We start from the raw sequence: 19900 nt of genomic DNA on the forward strand, positions 1-19900 counted from the left end.
CACAAAAATTCCAAAAGTGTTTCTTCTGCAGCCATATCCAATCCAAACTATCTCTTATCATATAAATATTAATAGGAAACTAATCTTGACTTTTATTTCTTCCTTTCTGTTTTCTTTAGAACTTTTTTGGCAAACAATAGTTTCCTAGCATGTAAATGGCTGCATTCCATATCTATAAAATAACAACATTAATTAAATAAACCATTGCCACATGAAGTACCAAATGTTTCTTCTTATCACTTCATAACTGTTAGAACAATTAAGAAAAACTAAGAGGAATACAAGCAATGGTATACGTGAAGTCACAGCTTTCTACAGCTGTGCAGTAGGTAAATACATAAAAGAAATAGTTTAAGATTGTACTTTGTCTTTCAAACTTAGATTTTCTTCAAATGCATACACACATCCTCCATCCCTCCCTCCCTAACTCCTTCTCTCCCTCCCTTGATCCCTGCTCTCTCCCCATCTCACACCCCTCCATCGCTTCCTCACTCCTGCTACCCCCCCCCCCCCCCTCCCTGTTGCTTGCTCCTCCATCCTTCTCTCCCTCCCTTGATTTGTCTTCCCTCCCTTGGTCATCCCTTCACTACCTCCCTAGAGCCCACTTACCTCCCTTCCCCAATCCCTCCCTCCCTAGAACCCCCTTCCTACCCTTTAACGAAACCTCACTCATTCCCTTGACCCCATCTTCTTCCCTCTAACACCCCTCCCTACCTCGAACACCACTTCTTCCCTCAATCCCACTCCCTCCACAGCTTCCTCCATCCCTCCCTCCCTCACTCTGACACTCTCAGCATCCCTCGCTCCGCTCCATCCCTCATTCCCTCCCTACTTCCATCCTTCCATCCCTCTGTTATATCCATGAGTAAAGCCAAATCTGAATTACACTGTTAATAACAAAACGGGGAACTGTTAATGCATTGTTAATAACATAATTGAGAACTGTAATAACAAAATAGGCAATAGTAACGTATTTAGGTGTGGCGAGATAAGTCACAGACCCATATGCGGGCGGACTGGTAGGCCAAAGCTGGGACGATGGGCAGGTGCGTTTGGTAACGAGCTAAAAGCTATAAAGCTGCAAAGAGGACTCTTGTGTACTTCTGACAATGGGGGCCCTTGATAAGGACTGGAATTAAAGTTAATATGCAAACAGCTCATCTGGTTAGAGGGAGAGCATGCGACAAGAGAGAGAAAGAGAGGAGGCCTTCTGGTGGGGATAGCACTACATCATGAGAAGCCAATACAGGACTTAGGATGCAGTGTGTGACCATAATAAGGGAGGCGCCTCTACCCTTCCACCAGGCCCCTGAAGAAACATTGAATAAACGTGCACAATTACAGCAAATAAGGAAACAAGTAGCCCTTGACATTACCTCACAACAATACCCCATGGAGATGAACAGGAAAAGTACACAAAACTCAGCAGCAAGATACTCCGAGAAAAGGAGAAGATCGGTAGGAGAGCACTAAAGAGAGATCTGATGTGAGATGCTGCAAATTGAACAAATGCTGAAGGATGACATAACAGACGAAAGTAAGAGTGCATGGAACACATCACTGTTCCTAATTCCGAAAAAGATAGACACCAGTGGGAAACAAAAGTGGAGAATCGTAGTGGACTACAGGCAGTTGAACAATATTACTGTAGGCAATGCATTTCCACTACCAAATATCTCCGACATTTTGGAGCAATTAGGGCATGCAAAGTTCTTCTCAGCACTTGATCTTGCAAGTGGATACTATCAAATATTGACAGATGAGGACAGAGAGAAAACGGCGTTCAGCTCAAATTATCAGCGTTATGAATACAAGAGAATACCAATGGGACTGAAGGGAGCCCCAGGATGTTTCCAGCGACTGATGGACACAGTCTTGGTAGGTTTGCAAAGGATAAAATGTTTTGTCTACCTAGATGATTTGGTGTGCTATGGAAGAAACCTGCAGGTGCATACTAAGAAGCACCATTAAATCTTTGAAAGGTTGCGAGAGCATGCCTTGAAAATGTAACCAAAAATGTGTGGGTTTCTGAGGAAGGAGGTAATCTTCCTAGGTCATTATATTACTGACAAGGGAATGTCACCAAATATGGAAAAGGTGGAGAAGATAAAGTTTTTCCCACAGCCAGAAACAATGAAAGAGTTGAAAGGATTTCTAGGATTGATAGGGTACTACCCACGATTTATTGCACACTTTAACAAAATTAAAGAAAGGAGTGGAGTACCAATGGGGCGAACGACAGAACAATGCATTCAAAGAGCTGATAAATTCTCCGCTACTTCAGTAGCCAGATTTCACAAAACCGTTTATTGTCATGACTGATGCTAACAATGGAGCCTTAGGTGCAGTGTTGTCACCTGGGAAGAAGGTGGGTGAAGACTTGTCCACTGCATATGCATCAAGAGCACCGAATAAGGCGGAATTGAACTATACCACTACTGAAAAGGATTGTTGGCTATAGGATTTGCAGTGAAACAGTTCCAACCATACATATTTGGCCAAAGATTTATAGAGGTAACAGACCGTAAGCCATTAATGTAGATATTCAGTGTCAAAGACCGGAGTTCAAGACTCCTGAAATGGAGGCTGAACCTCAAAGAATACACTTACAATGTGGTATAAAAACCAGGTTGGTGCACACACATTCCTAATGGAAGGTAACCTAATGAAATGTCTTAAGTGATATGTTTAAAAGAGTACGTAAATTGTCAAGAATTAAACTTGTGCAGACTACAGATTACAACCCAGACTCTAACGGTACTTTGGAAAGAAGTCACAGAACACATGTTGAATATCTAAGACACTGTCACTGGAGATCAAAGTTCATGGGACAAGTGGGTACCGTACACAATTTTAGTTTTTAACAGCACACCACACAGCAGTACAGGGCACACTCCATTTGAACTACTGTACAGGAGAAAAGTAAATATACTGGGAGTACTGCAACAGGAATCAACGCATGTAAGTTACGACTACGCGCGCGTGCGTGTGTGTGTTGTTCTTAGCATAAGTTAAATTAAGTAGTGTGTAAATCTAGGGACCAATTACCTCAGCAGTTTGGTCCCTGAAGAATTCACACACATTTGAATATTTGAACCAGTATCCCGAAACCAGTTTGGATAGGAAACAGCTCATTAGAAAGACTGAAGGTGTGGTGATTTACTAAAGGTGTGCAAAGGACCAAGATTAGTCTGTATCATTTTGAAACAGACATTAAATGAAAGGAATTTGTAAGATATGTATGTAAAATGTAATTGTTAAATAAAAATATAAGTTGATGAAACAAGTGAAACAAATGTACCTGTGCAAAACAAGTGTAAACTATGAAATGAAATGTCAATGTTAATTATTAATATCAAGGTGTTAATTGTAAATGTTTTCCTGTTTTAATGTAAATGTATTACTGCCAGAGTGTAGAAGTAAATGAACATATGTAAAAAAGCAAAACAAATGTAAAATCTACAATATATTTTATTAAAAGTGAATTAAAAGACTCACAATTGATGCTACTTTGAAGAGAAATGCCAATTCTGCTGGCAGGGGAGGTGTTATAGCCTTGAGTAAAGCCAAGTCTTAATTGCATTGTTAATAACAAAACAGGGAACTTTTAAGGCATTGTTAATAACAAAAGTGGGAACTGTAATAACAAAACAGGCTCAGACCCAGAAGCGGTCTAGTTGGCCGATGCCAGGCTGATGGGCAGCTGCGTTTGATAAAGAGCTAAAAGCTATAAAGGCACAAAGAGGGCTCTGTGTACATCTGACAACGGGGCCCTAGATAAGGGCTGGAATTAAGTTAATATGCAAACAGCTCTTCTGATTAGAGAGAGGGAGTGAGGGACGAGAGGGAGAAAGAGAGAGGGCCTTCTGGTGGCAACACCACTACGTCATGAGAAACCAATACAGGATTTAGAACGCAGTGTGTGACCATATTATGAGAGGTATCTCTCTACCCCCCCCCCCCCCCCCCCCCCAAGTCTCTGAAGAACTACTGAAGAATAGTGCACAATTACAGCCAATAAGGAGGCAAGCAGCCGTCGACATTACATCATGGTAATAGCCAGTGAGGTCAAAGGAGAAAAGTACACAAACCTCTGCAGTAAGACACTCTGACAAAAGGAGAAGATCGGTAGGAGAGCACTAGAGAGAGGTCTGACGCAAGGTGCTGCAGGGAGAGGCAGGGTTTGTTGCAGAGTCAGCAACCAGAGCTGATGGTCAGATAGGCAGCACTCTTGACTTAGCTGAGTGGGTCACATTTTAGGAGTAGACGGAATGGTGATTGTTATTCGGTGTCTGTATCAGACTTGGTCACTCATTGGAAACGTCTCAGCCAGAGCAGTTAGGATTTCATTCTTTGTATTTCTGAACATACTTCAGATTGTTAAACTTTCTGGAGACTTACTTCAATTATCTCCCAGTCTTACTATCTTCACACCAGAGACTGTAACTTCTTAGCTAGGTCAAAAGTCTCCCTCTCATTAGTGCCCACCATCTAAGCTGTGTCCTTTGACCTTAAGTGTAACCCATGCTTGGGACACGACTCCTCACTCTCTCCCTGCTTCCATGCTTCCATCCTTCCATCCCTCACTCTCTGCCTGCTTCCATTCCTCCCTGATTATATCCTTCCACCCCTCACACCCTTCCTGCTCCCATCCCTCACTTCTCTCAACACTATCCAGCATATTTCATTTGTAGTAAGCTTCAAGCAGAACAGGAAACTTCAGTGGCGCACCCTAAATCTTCATGTCTAAGTTGAAAGATGCCTTTGTGGCACAAGTAGAAGTACCTCACAATAATTGAGAACCTTCCTCTGTAATGTATTATTTATATGTGTACACTCTTACAGTTGTTTTTCAATTTTTTTTAAATTCTTTAATTTGTGTTACTTGTTATTTTTCTAACAGCATTCTTCAAAATATATATGACTCCTTCCAAGTAGCTTTGGTTCAAATAGTCTCCTGGATAAGACTCAAAATCCACTTTGCACATATCCCAAACATGGCTTCATTTCAGTAGAGGTTTCACTTATATGATAGTCGTAGCCTTAGAGGCAACAGTAAAAAAGCTGCCCCTTCCTACTTGGGCAACATGTTGGACGTAACAATGCTGCACATGTATCTACAAAACCAACAACACAGCAAACATTTGGAGCCCCATATACGCTGTGACTGGATGTCTTCTAGTCCATATTACCCAATTTGCAAAACTTGGAATCAAAAATTGTTGTGGACAAAATATGTTACTTCAGTGAGGGGTTTGAAATTATCAGAAGAAAGTGGGATGATGGCATGCTTGTGGCTTATATTTTCACATTAGTGTTTCCATGTCATGTTTAGGAGTTTCGATACACATCTCTGCAAGGATAAGAAAGAGAAGTAGTACAGTACTAACAAGTCAGCTATATTTTTTAAAAAAATAGGATCATGCAACACAAACATCTGATGTAATATGCATTTATTTATAGAATGAGTTTCAGTCAGGCAAGCATCTTTGTCGTGAATATAATTACATCAAGTTAAAATAAGGTTCCTCGACGTCAGGTACACAATTCATAGTTGCAGCGTATGTCCTGATGCACCTGTTGCCAGGTCTCTCTCTCTCTCTCTCTCTCTCTCTCTCTCTCTCTCTCACACTCACACTCACACTCACACTCACACTCACACACACACACACACACACACACACACACACACATGCGGGGGCGGGGGGGGGGGGGGGCAAAAATAACTGGAATTTCTTTCTAGAAATCATATACTTTATTGTTTTCAAATACAACCTTAATCTCCTTCAAAGTACTCTCCATTAGCATTAATACACTTGTCCAAATGATCATTCCAGTGCTCGAAGCACCTTTTAAATTCGTCCTCTTTGATACTTTCATGACATTGCGTTTTACGTCTTCCACATCCACAAAACGCTTCCCCCTCAAGTCTCTTTTCATCCTCAGGAACAGGAATAAGTCCGAGGGTGCTAAATTTGGCAAATAGGGTGCGTGGGTCAAGGTAGTCGTCTTCGTTAAAGCCGAAAACTGGTGAACGCTGAGAGCCGTGTGCACGGGAGTGTTGTCGCGATGCAGGAACCACGCCAGAATCCCACAAAGCCGGATGTTTTCGCGACATACTTCTGTGAAGCCGTTTCATAACCTCCAAATAGAATTGTAGGTTTACTGTCTGGTTTTCAGGGACGAATTCAGAGTGTACGATCCCTTTGATGTCAAAAGATCAACATCGTTTTCACATTCGATTTTACTTATGGAGCTTTTTTAGGTTGTGGTGAGCCAGGTGACTTCCATTATGATGACTGTTGTTTACTTTCTGGATCATACCCATAGCACCATGACTCATCATCACCTGTAATGATTTTGTTGAAAAAATGTGGATCATCTTTGAACGCGTCCTTCATTTCACGACAGGCTTGAACACGACGATCTCTTTGATCTCTGGTAAGAAGCTTTGGCACGAATTTTGCTGCCACTCTTCGCATCCCCAAATCGATGGTCAAGATGAGCTGAATTGAGCTCCAGGACAACCCGGACAAGTTCTCGAGTTGGACAATTGTCCTGCGTCGATCTTCACTGATGAGATCACGGATTTTGTTGATGATGTCTTCGCTTCGAGCAGTTGAAGGTCGATTGGAACAGGGCTGACCTTCAACCACCATTTCTCCCTTTTTAAACCAAGAAAACCATTCATACACTTGCTTTTTACTAAGAGCATGGTCTCTGTAGGCTGTCTGAATCATCGCAACAGTTTCTGTTGCGTTCTTGCCGAACAAGAAACAAAACTTCACTGCCGCACGTTGTTAGTAAGAACTAGCCATTTCCTCGTGTCACGTCTGCACTGTACGCACACTCAAAGAACTGGCAAAGAAACCACACTTCTCACTGTTGGGTGATGCCGCGTGGCAGAATGACTCAGCAGAGCTCCTACTACAACCCTCTGGCAGCGCAACCTGCTACTACGAGTACATGATGTGCAGCATTACAATTCCGGTTACTTTTGGGTCCCCCCTCACACACACACACACACACACACACACACACACACACACACACACACACACACGCAACCAGTCTCTGGCAGCCAGAGCAGTTTGTATTGCATTATTGTATCACATAGATGTAGATATTTATTTATCTCTACTGATCCAAAAGTCATCCCAATTACTTTACTATGCAGTGTAGTGTAACATGAAGAACAAGTATATTCTTTTTCACAAATTTTGAAGATGACATGTTCTGACATAATCCAGATAAAGGTCATGGTCCCTGACCTTAATTATTTTCATCATTTGAATACGACCATGTAGGGTATCATTTGAAACCTTGTTCTTACCCCTTTCCAAAATCACCTCTTTCATAATTATATCTCTATTAAACAGAAGTTACAGCCATTTTTGTCATGTTTGTCAAATTTTCCAGACATTTTTAGAACTTTGGACACCCATTACTTTTGTTGTAATTGTGCTAAAATTGTGAAATTTGGCATTTTAATTCTCTTGACATGTGCAATCTACATACCAAATTTTGTGAAAATTAGAGACAATCAAATTGAAAATGGTAATTTTCTGTGCATAATAACTTGTAAGTCGGTTCAAATGGATGGATGTTGCAGTAGTTATTTGGAGATGGTGGTGGTGGTGGTGGTGGTGGTGGTGGTGGTGGTGGTGATGATGATGATCAGGTTTTGTGGCTGCAAAACAGTGAAGCCTTAGCACCCATACTAAAATGTAATGAGATAAGTGAGGAGGTGTATCATAAAATTGGTCCCATCGGGTTAGGAAAGGATAGGGGAGGAAGTCGGCCGTGCCCTTTTGCCTGAAGCGATTTAGGGAATTCACAGGAAACCTAGGTCAGGATGGGCAGACGCAAGATTGAACCATTGTCTTTCCGAATGCGAGTCCAGTGTGCTAACCACTGTGCCACCTTGCTCGGTGGTATAGACTGACTTGCACACCACAGGCATTACAGACAGTGGGGTCTTCTCGCTGGAGTAAAAAGCCATTGTGAGGGGACACTACCCTATGCGGAGGCAGGTTAGGGCCACATAATCTTGTTGGAGCAACCAGAATGAGGATTGCCATGGTCAGATAGTTGGCTTCACCAACCACAGCTTATAGTCTGTCTCTGCTAGCCAGTCCTCCTCCCACAACTGAATGGATCTGTGACCCACCAGCGCAATGACAACCTACAAGGGAATGGCTCATTCTGTAATGGTATGTTCTCTGCAGAACTCCTTGGTGGCTTTGTTGGCCTGTTCATTTCCCAACATTCCCACATGCCCTGGTATCCAACAAAATGACACCTTCTTATCCCACCACTGTATGAAGTACAATTGGTCCTGACTAATTTTTCTGCCAGGTACACATGCTGTGACAACTGTATGGCATTAAGGGAATTGAAGAAGGTGAGAGAATGTGTGTCCTGAAGATACTCATCTACTCCAATGCCTTCAGAATTACATGTATCTCAGCAGAAAATACAGTGTGGCTAAGGGGAACTCAGAACTGAAGACATGGTCAGGCAAGATGAATGAATGGCCAAGGGAGCCCCTTGTTGGGAGACATCTGTATACACAACTGTAAAGCCATGAGGCCTATCTAAAATGTTGAGAAAGAGATATCGAAACATAAGATTGCGAGTGCAATCTTTCTTAAAATTGGTCAGATCTAAAATAATTCTGGGCCTCTGCAGGACTCAAGGTGGAGATCTGCTTCAACCTTGGTGTAGAAGTTAAAGCCATTCACATCCAACTCGAAAAGGCAATCCTTCGCACAAATCCCACAGGACCTAGTTGCTCTGTGTTGAGAATCAAAAAGCTTTTCATTGGTGGACAAGAATCACTATGGTAATCAGGTGTGTATAGCATGGACAATGTTTCATTGGCCTGTCACACCATGAGGAATCATTGCCGGATAGTTCACCAATCTCAGCATAAAGGCTCAGTATGGGGCTGGTACGAAAGACCCCAGTGCCCACCAATATCTTTAAATATGACATTTACGCAGATCCCTACATCGTGCGCGCATAATCAAGTCAACGTCACACAAAGGCTTGTAAAATCGGAGCAGACAGATCTGCTCCGCATGAATTGTGGCTAAGACATTTTAAAGTGCTTTCAGGGAGTGTCTTTCCAGCCCCCTAAGGAGCGTACACCATGTAAGTTTTGAATCAAATATGAGGCCCAGAAACCCCACTCAGTCTTTAAAACTATGAACAGCGTCCCTAATCCACAACATAGGAATGTTTCAAACTGAATTGCAATGATTAAAAAGGATACATTCATCCTTCTTAGCTGAGAATTTAAGACCCCCCTACTCTTCACGCACTCATCCAACTGATGAAGAGTCAGGTGCAACTGATGGGTCATCATTGCAAGGCTCGAATAAGAGCAAAATACAACCAGAGTAGTTGTCAACAAACAGAGAACACTGGACACTACATTTAACAATGGACATGGTACTATTAATAGCTATGAGAAAGATAGTTACACTTAAAACACTACATTGAGTGACACTGTTCTCCTGCTGAAAGTGGTCAGAGAGGACATCATCCACTCAATGTCTAAAATAGTGGGGTGAGAAAAAAGATCATATAATAATGGGAAGGCATCCTCAAAAACACCCATTCATGGCACTGCCCGAGGATAACATGCTATCAAGTAGTATTGTAGGCCTTCCCAAAGTCAAAAAATATACCCTGGAGATGATGCTGGTGCAGGAAAGCCTTTTGTTTAGCCACTTCAAGGAGGGTCAGGTTATTAAAGGTGAAAGTGACAACAGAACTGTCTGGATTCTAAGATCCAGACTGACCATCTACCCCAATGTCTTTACCACACAACTAGTGAGGGCAACACTAAGGTAACTATTCGAGTATGTTTGGTCCTTCCCAGGTCTTAAAACTAGAATTAAAATGGCCTCTCGTCCAAATGAGGCAGTAACCATGGCAAAACAGGCAACTATAATCTGGGCAATGACTCTCCGAGTAATATGAGACTATAATTTCCTATTACTGCAGCCACTGGGAACCTCCCATCTCACCGAGAAATCCTGATGGCCTCGCATACAATTGCACTTTTAGTGGAAAGGTTTATAGCGATCAGAAATTGTTGCCACACTCTCTTCTTGCTCTCACTAATGATTTGACAATATTTCGCCCTCACTAGCCGAAAGGGTGCAATGTTCTCTCCAGTTGGCCGGCACTTGAACCTACACTGAGTCGCCTGCCTGGACCTGACAGCAATGCGACATTTGTCACTCCATCAAAGAACAGGTTGCCTTTCCAGCTAGCCTGAAGACTGAACAATGGAGGCTTCAGCGGCATTGTGGGTTGTCTGGGTAGTATGATCAATCCATTCCTGGATGTTATCATAGTGTTCAAACACAGCAAGTTGGCTGTAAAGCATCCAGTCTGTCCTATGAAGCATACATTGTGGTGGATGTCTTTTGGGCAGCACTCTGTCCAGCAGGTGAATACTGATTGGGAAGTGGTCACTTGAGTGCAAGTCATCGACCACTTCCCAGAGCAGCGTATGTGAGGGCTGGGGAACATATCAAGAGATCGATGGCAATGAACAACCCTGAAGCACTAATGAACTGCGTGTTCCACCCTATGTTCAACAAACACGCACATGACAACAAGAGTAGTCTCTCAATTGCTCTACCACTGGGGGAGGTGGTTGCAGAGCCCAAAGCCCACTATGTGCATTAAGATCACCACACAGGATGAACGGATGGACAAGCTGAATAAGGAGATTATGGTGAGCCTTTTTTCTAGCACCTCATGTGGTGACAGGTAAAGTGAACATATTCTCAACTGGTGATGCACATGTATTGATACAGCAACTGCTTGCAGGGTGGTTGTGAAGAAGAGAAGCAAGGTGTAGTGCTGCATTGCACAGAGATATCAGAGAATTTAAAATGTGGCTCTTTAATACAGATACACTTTGGTCTAACATGAGTTAATAGATGTAGTTCCTCCGCATGTGTCCTGAAACCATTCAAGTTCCACTGCAGTATGGAAGCCATTTGAATGGTGAGATTGCATCAGAGGAGGGTTGAGGGACTTGGCGGAATAGCCAGTTCCCTCTGGCAGATGTTGACACACTTAGCATCAAAAGTATTGTCATCATTCAATCCATCACACAGGATCAAGGTCGCATGGTCTGATGGCTTCAGATCTCAAAGTTTTGCCTTGATGGTTTTTGTTCTAAGCTTGGGTTTTGGGAATGGTGGCAACGCCATTTTAACAGGAACAGTTAGCCTGGTTTCGTCATCTGTCTGCCATGAGAGTCCGTTATCCTCTCAGACACTAGGCTCTGTAGCAAACACTATTGCTTTGGCGGGTAGGCTAGGTTGTTGAATGACCAATACAAGCTTACAGCTGCATTTACAGGTGCAGGTGTAGGTGCCTCATCAACTGTCATGGTCTGGGTTCCAGCATTAGCTTTCTGCACTGGCTGCTTCAACACTGAGGCAAACGAATGCACAGAAGTAGGCAGCTATGAGGCCTTTAACGTCTTTTCATGTCTGAGCATCAGAGGCACTCCAACACTTTAATCTTCTGGTTTTTCTTCTCTTCTGCAAGAACAGGACACACTCTGCTCCAAAATCGGATGGGCTTGGGAACAATTGACACACATGGGCAAGGCAATACAATTTTTCCTATTTCAACAACCAATATAATGCCAGCCATAATTAAAAATCACAAAAAGATTTTTTATGTGCTTAGAGATGTTACTGAGAGCAATATTATGCACAAATTTAAAAAAATTTTATATTAGTTTTGTAGGAGATAGAGACATTAAACTTAGTACTTGTTACAAATTAAATTTGGACACAATTGCATGTAAAGGCCATTTTCAGAAGTTTATGTGAGGTGTAATCAAAAAGTACTTTGAATTTTTGTTTTTCTTAAAGAACCATTATCTATTCCTCTACATCATCTTTGTCCCCTTCACAAAGTAAACACTCTCAGATGTAATATACTTGTGCCAGTACTTTTTACAAATCTCGGAAGCACTTCTTCAACTAACTTTTCATTATGGTGTTCAGCTTCTTCAGCAACTTTTGTTGTTATCAACGGTGGCAAAATTACTTCCTTTCACGGTTCTCTTCAGCCTTGGGAATACAAGGAAGTCACAGGAGACCATTTCAGTCAAATACAGTGGCTGAGGCAACAAAATGATTTGGTTTTTTTGCCAAAAACTAACAAACAAGCATTGAGGAGTGTGCACGAGCACTATCATGACGCAATTTCCATGAGTGACTTTACCACATTTCTAATCATTTTCTTTGGATTACTTCATACAAACTGCACACAATTTGCAGGTAGTATTCCTTATCGGCCATGCAACCACAAGACAGGAACTCATGAAGCCCTATCCCGTAACACTCAAAGAAAACGGTGCGAAAAGCCTTCACACGTTACTGACCTTTTTTTCCCCCGTCTTGGCTCTTCAACCAGTTTCCATTGGAACAAGTGGGCCTTGGTTTCAACGTCATACCCATATACCCATGTTTAATCATGGGTGACAACATTCTTTAGAATTTCTGGATTGCTGTCAACTTCATTCAGCAATTCCTGAGTGATGTCTACATGATGTCAGTTATGGTCGAAATTCAACAATTTCAGAACAAACTTTGCTGCTTCACATTTCATGCCTAATATTAATATTAATAATAATAATAATAATAATAATAATAATAATAATAATAACAATAACAATAATAGAAAAAGTAATACAAGAGTGGCGCGAACGAAAATTGGAGTTCAAAATTGACCAACCAGTGAAATTAGGACGAACAAATATTCGAATAGACTGTTTGGCCTTTGCAGACGACTTGGTTATTCTAACGCAGGACATCCAAATTGCTCAGAAACAAATAGAAATTCTTAAAGAAACAGCAGAAAGAGTAGGTCTCCAAATCTCATTTGAAAAAACACAGTATATGACTAGCAACAAACTGGCACCCAAACTTTTGGAAACTAAGTATGGAAAAATCAAAAGAGTTTCGCAATTCAAATATTTAGGTGAAACAATCTCAGAGACTGGTCTAGAAAAAATTGGAAATGAAATTCGTTGTCAAAAGATGGAGACAGCTTTTAGACTTACAAAAGACATCTACAACAAAAAATGTCTCTCGAGGTACTCTAAATTGAGACATTACAACACGGTCATAAAACCAGAGTGCCTTTATGGGGCTGAAACGCTAATTTTAAACAGAAAAAAGGACATTCAAGAAATCCAAAAAAGAGAAAGAAAAGTAATCAGAAAAATTCTAGGTCCAAAATATACTGAAGAAGGAACATACAGGCTAAGAGCAAATAGTGAAATTCAACAATACACCAGCATATATTCGGATATGAAAAAATGCAGATTAAAATTTTATGGGCATATTAAAAGAATGGATGCTACCAGACTAACTAAACAAGTAGTGGAATTCTACGAAAATCGAAGTAAAGCTAAATTTGAGACAATAAAATGGATTGCTGCTATAAAAGAGGACATGAAAGAGGCAGATATAAAACAAGATGAAATTCAAGACAGAAAATTATTTAGGCAAAAAATTCATGACTGGGTAGTTGGTCAAGCTGAAAAACCAAAGAAAACTGGAACCACATGGTCTGATGAAAGGAAAAGAGCTCATTCCGAGAGAATGAAAACAATTTGGGCAGAGAGAAAGTCTAAAAGAAAATAACTGAATGCCCCGTGATTGTACTTCGCGTTGTCCAGTAGGGCCCAAACGTGAATAATAATAATAATAATAATAATAATAATAATAATTGCTTTGTGTGAGCCAAAGACTATGCCAACATCATTAGCAACCTCTCTGATTGTGATTTGGAGATTTTCCTGAAAAATTTTCTTTATTTCTTGTCATCAGTAATTGATGTGCTAGGGTGTTCACAGTGGTTGCTATCTTCAAAGTCTTCTCAACCCTCTTTGAAATGTCATAAACTCTTGTCTTACTCATGGCAGGTTTGCCAAAAGCCACAGTCAACATTTCAAATACGATGTTGCACTTTAATGTTTTTCAAGAACAATTTCACACAAATTCTTTGATCATATATTTTGAAAGTAAAAGTTTGCCAAGCACTCTAAAACATAACCTTTTCGACTGTCAACAATAAACAAAGTATTCAAAACAGCTGAAACTGCCAATATAGACCAGGAACATATATATATATATATGACTAGCAACAAACTGGCACCCAAACTTTTGGAAACTAAGTATGGAAAAATCAAAAGAGTTTCGCAATTCAAATATTTAGGTGAAACAATCTCAGAGACTGGTCTAGAAAAAATTGGAAATGAAATATATATAAAAAAATAAAAAAAAACAAAGATGATGTGACTTACCAAATGAAAGTGCTGGCAGGTCGACAGACACACAAACAAACACAAACATACACACAAAATTCAAGCTTTCGCAACAAACTGTTGCCTCATCAGGAAAGAGGGAAGGAGAGGGAAAGACGAAAGGATGTGGGTTTTAAGGGAGAGGGTAAGGAGTCATTCCAATCCCGGGAGCGGAAAGACTTACCTTTGGGGGGAAAAAAGGACGGGTATACACTCGCACACACACACCTATCCATCCACACATATACAGACTGTATACTAAGGTAAGTCTTTCCGCTCCCGGGATTGGAATGACTCCTTACCCTCTCCCTTAAAACCCACATCCTTTCGTCTTTCCCTCTCCTTCCCTCTTTCCTGATGAGGCAACAGTTTGTTGCGAAAGCTTGAATTTTGTGTGTATGTTTGTGTGTCTGTCGACCTGCCAGCACTTTCATTTGGTAAGTCACATCATCTTTGTTTTTAGATATCAGGTGCATAAAGGCCACAAAATTAAAAAATTCCCATTACTTTTTGACCACACCTCATATATAGGAAACACAATGCAATACGAAAATTTTAAAGTATTTTTTGCTGTGTCACGTATTTTGGCAATCAACGGACAAACAAGTTTTTCTGCAAGATCAAGTTTTTTACATATGGCACAGAAGGAAAGTATCCCTACTTAAATAATCACAAAAATTTAGCTGCAGTTGAGGACGTGAGAATAGACTTGTTGGGTACTGCACAATTAATAATGTTGACAAGAGGTTATGGAAACAACAAATTTATTCAGATAACTAAATTACAACAGGGAGCACTGAATGATCTCAAATTTAATAGTTCTTAGCAAAAGTCACTTGCTGGCATTATATAAAAGAGCAATACATTAGGAATAATGTCCTTGGTGCAGACTCACACCAAAAATAAACACACAATACACGTTCCACAGGAGTACAGGACACAGAAGCAACTCACAACCTCATGGCCAAGTATTCGCCAGCACAAACATGATTTTGGCCAACACGAAGTGTGGTATTAAATGTCTCTCTTTGGAGAAATGGTCAGAGCTACATAGGAAAGAATAGAATACAGTTATCACACAAGTGTGACAGGCGGAAGCTTGAAACTCTGTTAGTACCCAGGTGGGGACAAATGTTTGTTGATCAGAGTGAATGCTTTGTATTGCGATCACTGTTTTACGTACTGAGTTGCACTACAGGAGTAGAGGCAGTGCAGCCTAGGATAGTCTCAACACTTTGCTACAAGCATCTTGGACACAAAAGGTCATCGCCACATGGTGTGTCCATCGTAGCACATGCATATGGTGACTGAAATCCATTGTTCACAAGAGAAAGCAAAGCTATGAACTGAGGACAAGGTTAGGCCAGCAGAATCCTTGTTAGGTCCAGAGTTATTGTATAGGTACCATTAGTCAGTGACTGTAGTGGACAAGTGTCTAATCATACAGCAGAAAGCAGAATCAAGAGCTGTTGCCTGAAGTGGACATATAAAGAAAGAAAGGGACTGCACTAAACGACAGCTGTAACGTGCTACACAAACATGGAACAGGGCTAGACCAGTAGGCCGATGTGCAGCGAAGGGTCACCACAACAAGGTAATTTCAAAGCTGCTTATGAACGGGAAAATTTAATCTGTTTTTTTTTTTATTACACTACTCTTGTCCTACTTAGATTTTTGGTGTACTGAGAGACGCTATAGGGATCTGTATCTTATGTGAATTTGAACAATGGAAAGTCCATGTTGGAATATTAACAATTATGAAAATACATTGGCAGAGTTTTGGTGTACAATGAGGGTGAGGGGACGTGAATTGGGAGGAGGAGATAGGACAGAGGGGGGCAGAAACTATTGGGTTAAGAGTGTGATGATGTTAGGTTATCATAGGTTGAGGAGGCTGAAATAACTGCAGGAGTGGAGAATGCACAATTCAGAAAAGGTGAACTAGTGGAATGCAATTATTTTGAACAAATTGACAGTTCACAAAACAAACTTCTTGGACAGCTTGCAGGTACCTTCTCTATTGTAAGGTGATAATCTGAATCCAGCTTGCTTCAACAGTATGGTACACTTAAATTTTTATCAACAATAGCTATACACTCTCAAGAAATAAAGCACAATGGCATATGAAAGCATTTATATCAGCATGCAACACAATAAGAGTTAACAAAACACAATGTTGTCGTTCCTGTAAATGAGATGTTAAATTATAGCCATCCTACTATCTAAAGATAGTGTTATTAATTTTTTAATAAAGAAAGTGCTTTGTTGTCTTAAATACACAAGAACACAAATGTAATAAGTTTAACTCCTAAAATACAATGGAAAAAAAACATGCTTTTTCAGTTAAATGCCCGGACAGGATCATAAAAAATACTAACACATACCATTTGTACACATGTCAGTGCCCTAGATGAAACTTCCCCTAGCTGTTTGTACAGGTTTTCATTTCTGTTGTTGAGGTTGTCTATAAGCTTTTCCAATGATTGTAGTTCTTGTCTCCAGGATTCTTCCATTCTCTGCCAAACTTCATTTCTATTTTGTAATAAATTTTCCGCTTTTACTTTAGCAAATCTAACATCTGATAATTCTGTTTCCAAGGATTGTACTCTCTCTCTAAGACTCGTGATAATCTGAAATTCAGAAAGCTCAGAATAAATTTAAGATTCTTATAATTATTATCAAAACAAGTTGTGGTACTTTTTGATAAATATGGTGTATGTGCATGATGCCTGTTGGCACTCCTCTTAGGGTCTTCGGGTGAAGATGCATAGATAGGTGTCAACAGGCAACATGTTAAAAAGTGGCTTTTTTTCCTCAACGTAATTTGTAAAACAATAACCATATGAGTACCAAAGTGGAAAATGGAAGTCATGTGTCACCATGTAGTAGACATGGTCAAATTTGCCACAACACAATTTCAGCAACTTAATGAGTGATCTGACACATAAAAACCAGACACAAACCTTCTACACAAAATGCAATGAAATGAAAAAAACTTGGTGACAAGAATTTTTTTCTAAATTCATTATTTTATTTATTTGGATAGGGAAAAATTAATAACACTTACAGCAATATTGCAGAAGAAAATGAGAAACATCATCATTATGGTTTATAAATACACTTTGAATTAGAAGAACAAGATAAGCTATAATTCACTGAAGAGAAGAGGCAACAACACTTGCAAATGCTGTTGAAACTAAACTGCATGAAAATGTCCCAGACATGAAATCACTCACAGCATGAACAGGGGCAAAATGTGATAGGCAGAAGAGTGGTGAAATCAAGGGAGAAATCATTTGAAGTAAAATAGTTACAGCATATCAGAAATTTACATAGATTTTCATGAACTTACAATAAATACCCCCAATGGGGGCTCACCGAATAATTTCACACCAATAATTTGACTGGGGACAGAATGCACAAAGAAGAAAGGTGTTATAACCGTACACCATAAACCTGATGGCTTCAAGATTTAAGCTTAAATTAATATGGCTCTGTGACAGTATTTTAATATTTACTAAACTTGAGAAGCCCACACTTTAAACACTTTTTCTTTCCTGATATCTTTTCTATGGATAAGGCAGATACTATGATTATACAAAATTACCAAATTCTTTTTAGTGCTGTACACTGCTAGACTTTATTAATCAATGTATAGCTTTATGACTTCTGATGATAATGTTATAAAACTGGTCTTCAAAAAAATTAAAGGTGTCTTGACCCTTTTAAAAAAATAGTCTATTACAACCAAATTGAGGTTGAAGAACAAGAATAAGACACCAGAATTTTTTTTTTTTTTTTTTTTTTTTTTTTTTAGCTTTTGGTTCAAAGATATTCATATTTAAACAAGTATGTATGGAATTTCTCCCTTGGTCTCTTTTGTAATCTACTTTTGAGGCATCTCTCACAACATTCCACCAATAGTCCACAAGCACAGATGAGTTCTACTTTTCATGATACCTACTGTTCGTGCAAACAAAGTTGACACTCGGCGCGGTGGCTGATGGGATCGACTGTAAATGGGAAATGCCTTTACAGTCGGTCCCACCAGCCACCATGCTGAGTATCAACTTTGTTTGCACATGTAATACTTTCAGTGCTAAAATCTCTTGATGGAAGTACTCTCTGTGCTTATCAAAATTTTTCCCTTCAATGACCGCATTGGGTGTTGTCCTTAAATAGTTCTCAAATTTGTAGTCCAATGAAGATTCCCTCTTTGATCTTAGCATCAACAAAATCTGGGAATTTTGTCTTAAATACTTGAAAACTTCTCCTTGCTTTCACTAAATTTTTTCACAAGTCGTAGTCTTATGGTAGTAAGATTGTATGTCAGGTAATTAAGGTATTGTACTTTATATTCTTTTTCCCAGGCTCCATCATTTACTTTTCAGGCCAGGTTTTTCAGAAGAAGGAAGACTGTGTTTTAACATTCCACCAACATCGAGGTCATTAGAGATGAAGCACATACTCGGAATGTGTTAAGGATCCCAAAGGAAACTGGTTGTGCCCTTTCAAAGGAACCATCCCAGCATTTGCCTGGAGCAATTTACAGAAATCATGGTAAACCTAAATCTGGAAGGCCGGACACGGGTTTGAACCATTGTCCTGAACGCGAGTCCAGTGTGCTAACCACCACACCACTGCAGCGTGATCTCCAGTCATAGCTGTCCCACTCACAAAGGAAGCGGCAACATTTTGTTCATCCTAACTTCAGTCCAAGTTGTTGATGTTGTGGTCTTCAGTCCAGAGACTGGTTTGATGCAGCTCACCATGCTACTCTATAATGTGCAAGCTCCATCTCCCAGTACTTACTGCAACCTACATCCTTCTGAATCTGTTTAGTGCATTCATCTCTTGGTGTCCCTCTACGATTTTTACCCTCCACGCTGCCCTCCAATACTAAATTGGTGATACCTTGACGCCTCAGAACATGTCCTACCAACAGATCCCTTCTTCTAATCAAGTTGTGCCACAAACTTCTCTTCTCCCCAATCCTACTCAATACCTCCTCATTAGTTACGTGATCTACCCACCTTATATTCAGCATTCTTCTGTAGCACCACATTTCGAAAGCTTCTATTCTCTTCTTGTCCAAACTATTTATCGTCCATGTTTCACTTCCATACATGGCTACGCTCCATACAAATACTTTCAGAAATGACTTCCTGACACTTAAATCTGTACTCTATGTTAAGATATTTCTCTTATTCAGAAACGCCTTCCTTCCCATTGCCAGTCTACATTTTATATCCTCTCTACTCCAACCAGCATCAGTTATTTTGCTCCCCAAATAGCAAAACTCATTTACTACTTTAAGTGTCTCATTTCCTAATCTAATTCCCGCAGCAGCACCTGATTTAATTCGACTACAGTCCTTTATCCTCGTTTTGCTTTTGTTGATGTTCATCTTATATCTTCCTTTTAAGACACTGTCAATTCCGTTCAGCTGCTCTTCCAGGTCCTTTGCTCTCTCTGACAGAATTACAATGTCATCGGCGAATCTCAATGTTTTTATTTCTTCTCCATGGATTTTAATTCCTA

The 19900-nt window shown here is 40.2% G+C and overlaps 1 protein-coding gene across 1 annotated transcript in view; it reads right to left on the reverse strand.

Annotated features, from left to right (window-relative positions):
- LOC124788324 (nucleoprotein TPR-like) overlaps positions 1 to 19900 on the reverse strand; it is a 393071-nt gene that overhangs the window by 167315 nt on the left and 205856 nt on the right. Inside the window, exon 16 of the mRNA XM_047255562.1 lies at positions 16744 to 16989. Within this exon, the coding sequence (XP_047111518.1) occupies positions 16744 to 16989 (246 nt within the window). The remainder of the gene's footprint in view (positions 1 to 16743; positions 16990 to 19900) is intronic.

The sequence above is a fragment of the Schistocerca piceifrons genome, chromosome 3 (genome assembly GCF_021461385.2).
Source record: "Schistocerca piceifrons isolate TAMUIC-IGC-003096 chromosome 3, iqSchPice1.1, whole genome shotgun sequence".
In the NCBI taxonomy this organism is placed as follows: Eukaryota; Metazoa; Arthropoda; class Insecta; order Orthoptera; family Acrididae; genus Schistocerca; species Schistocerca piceifrons.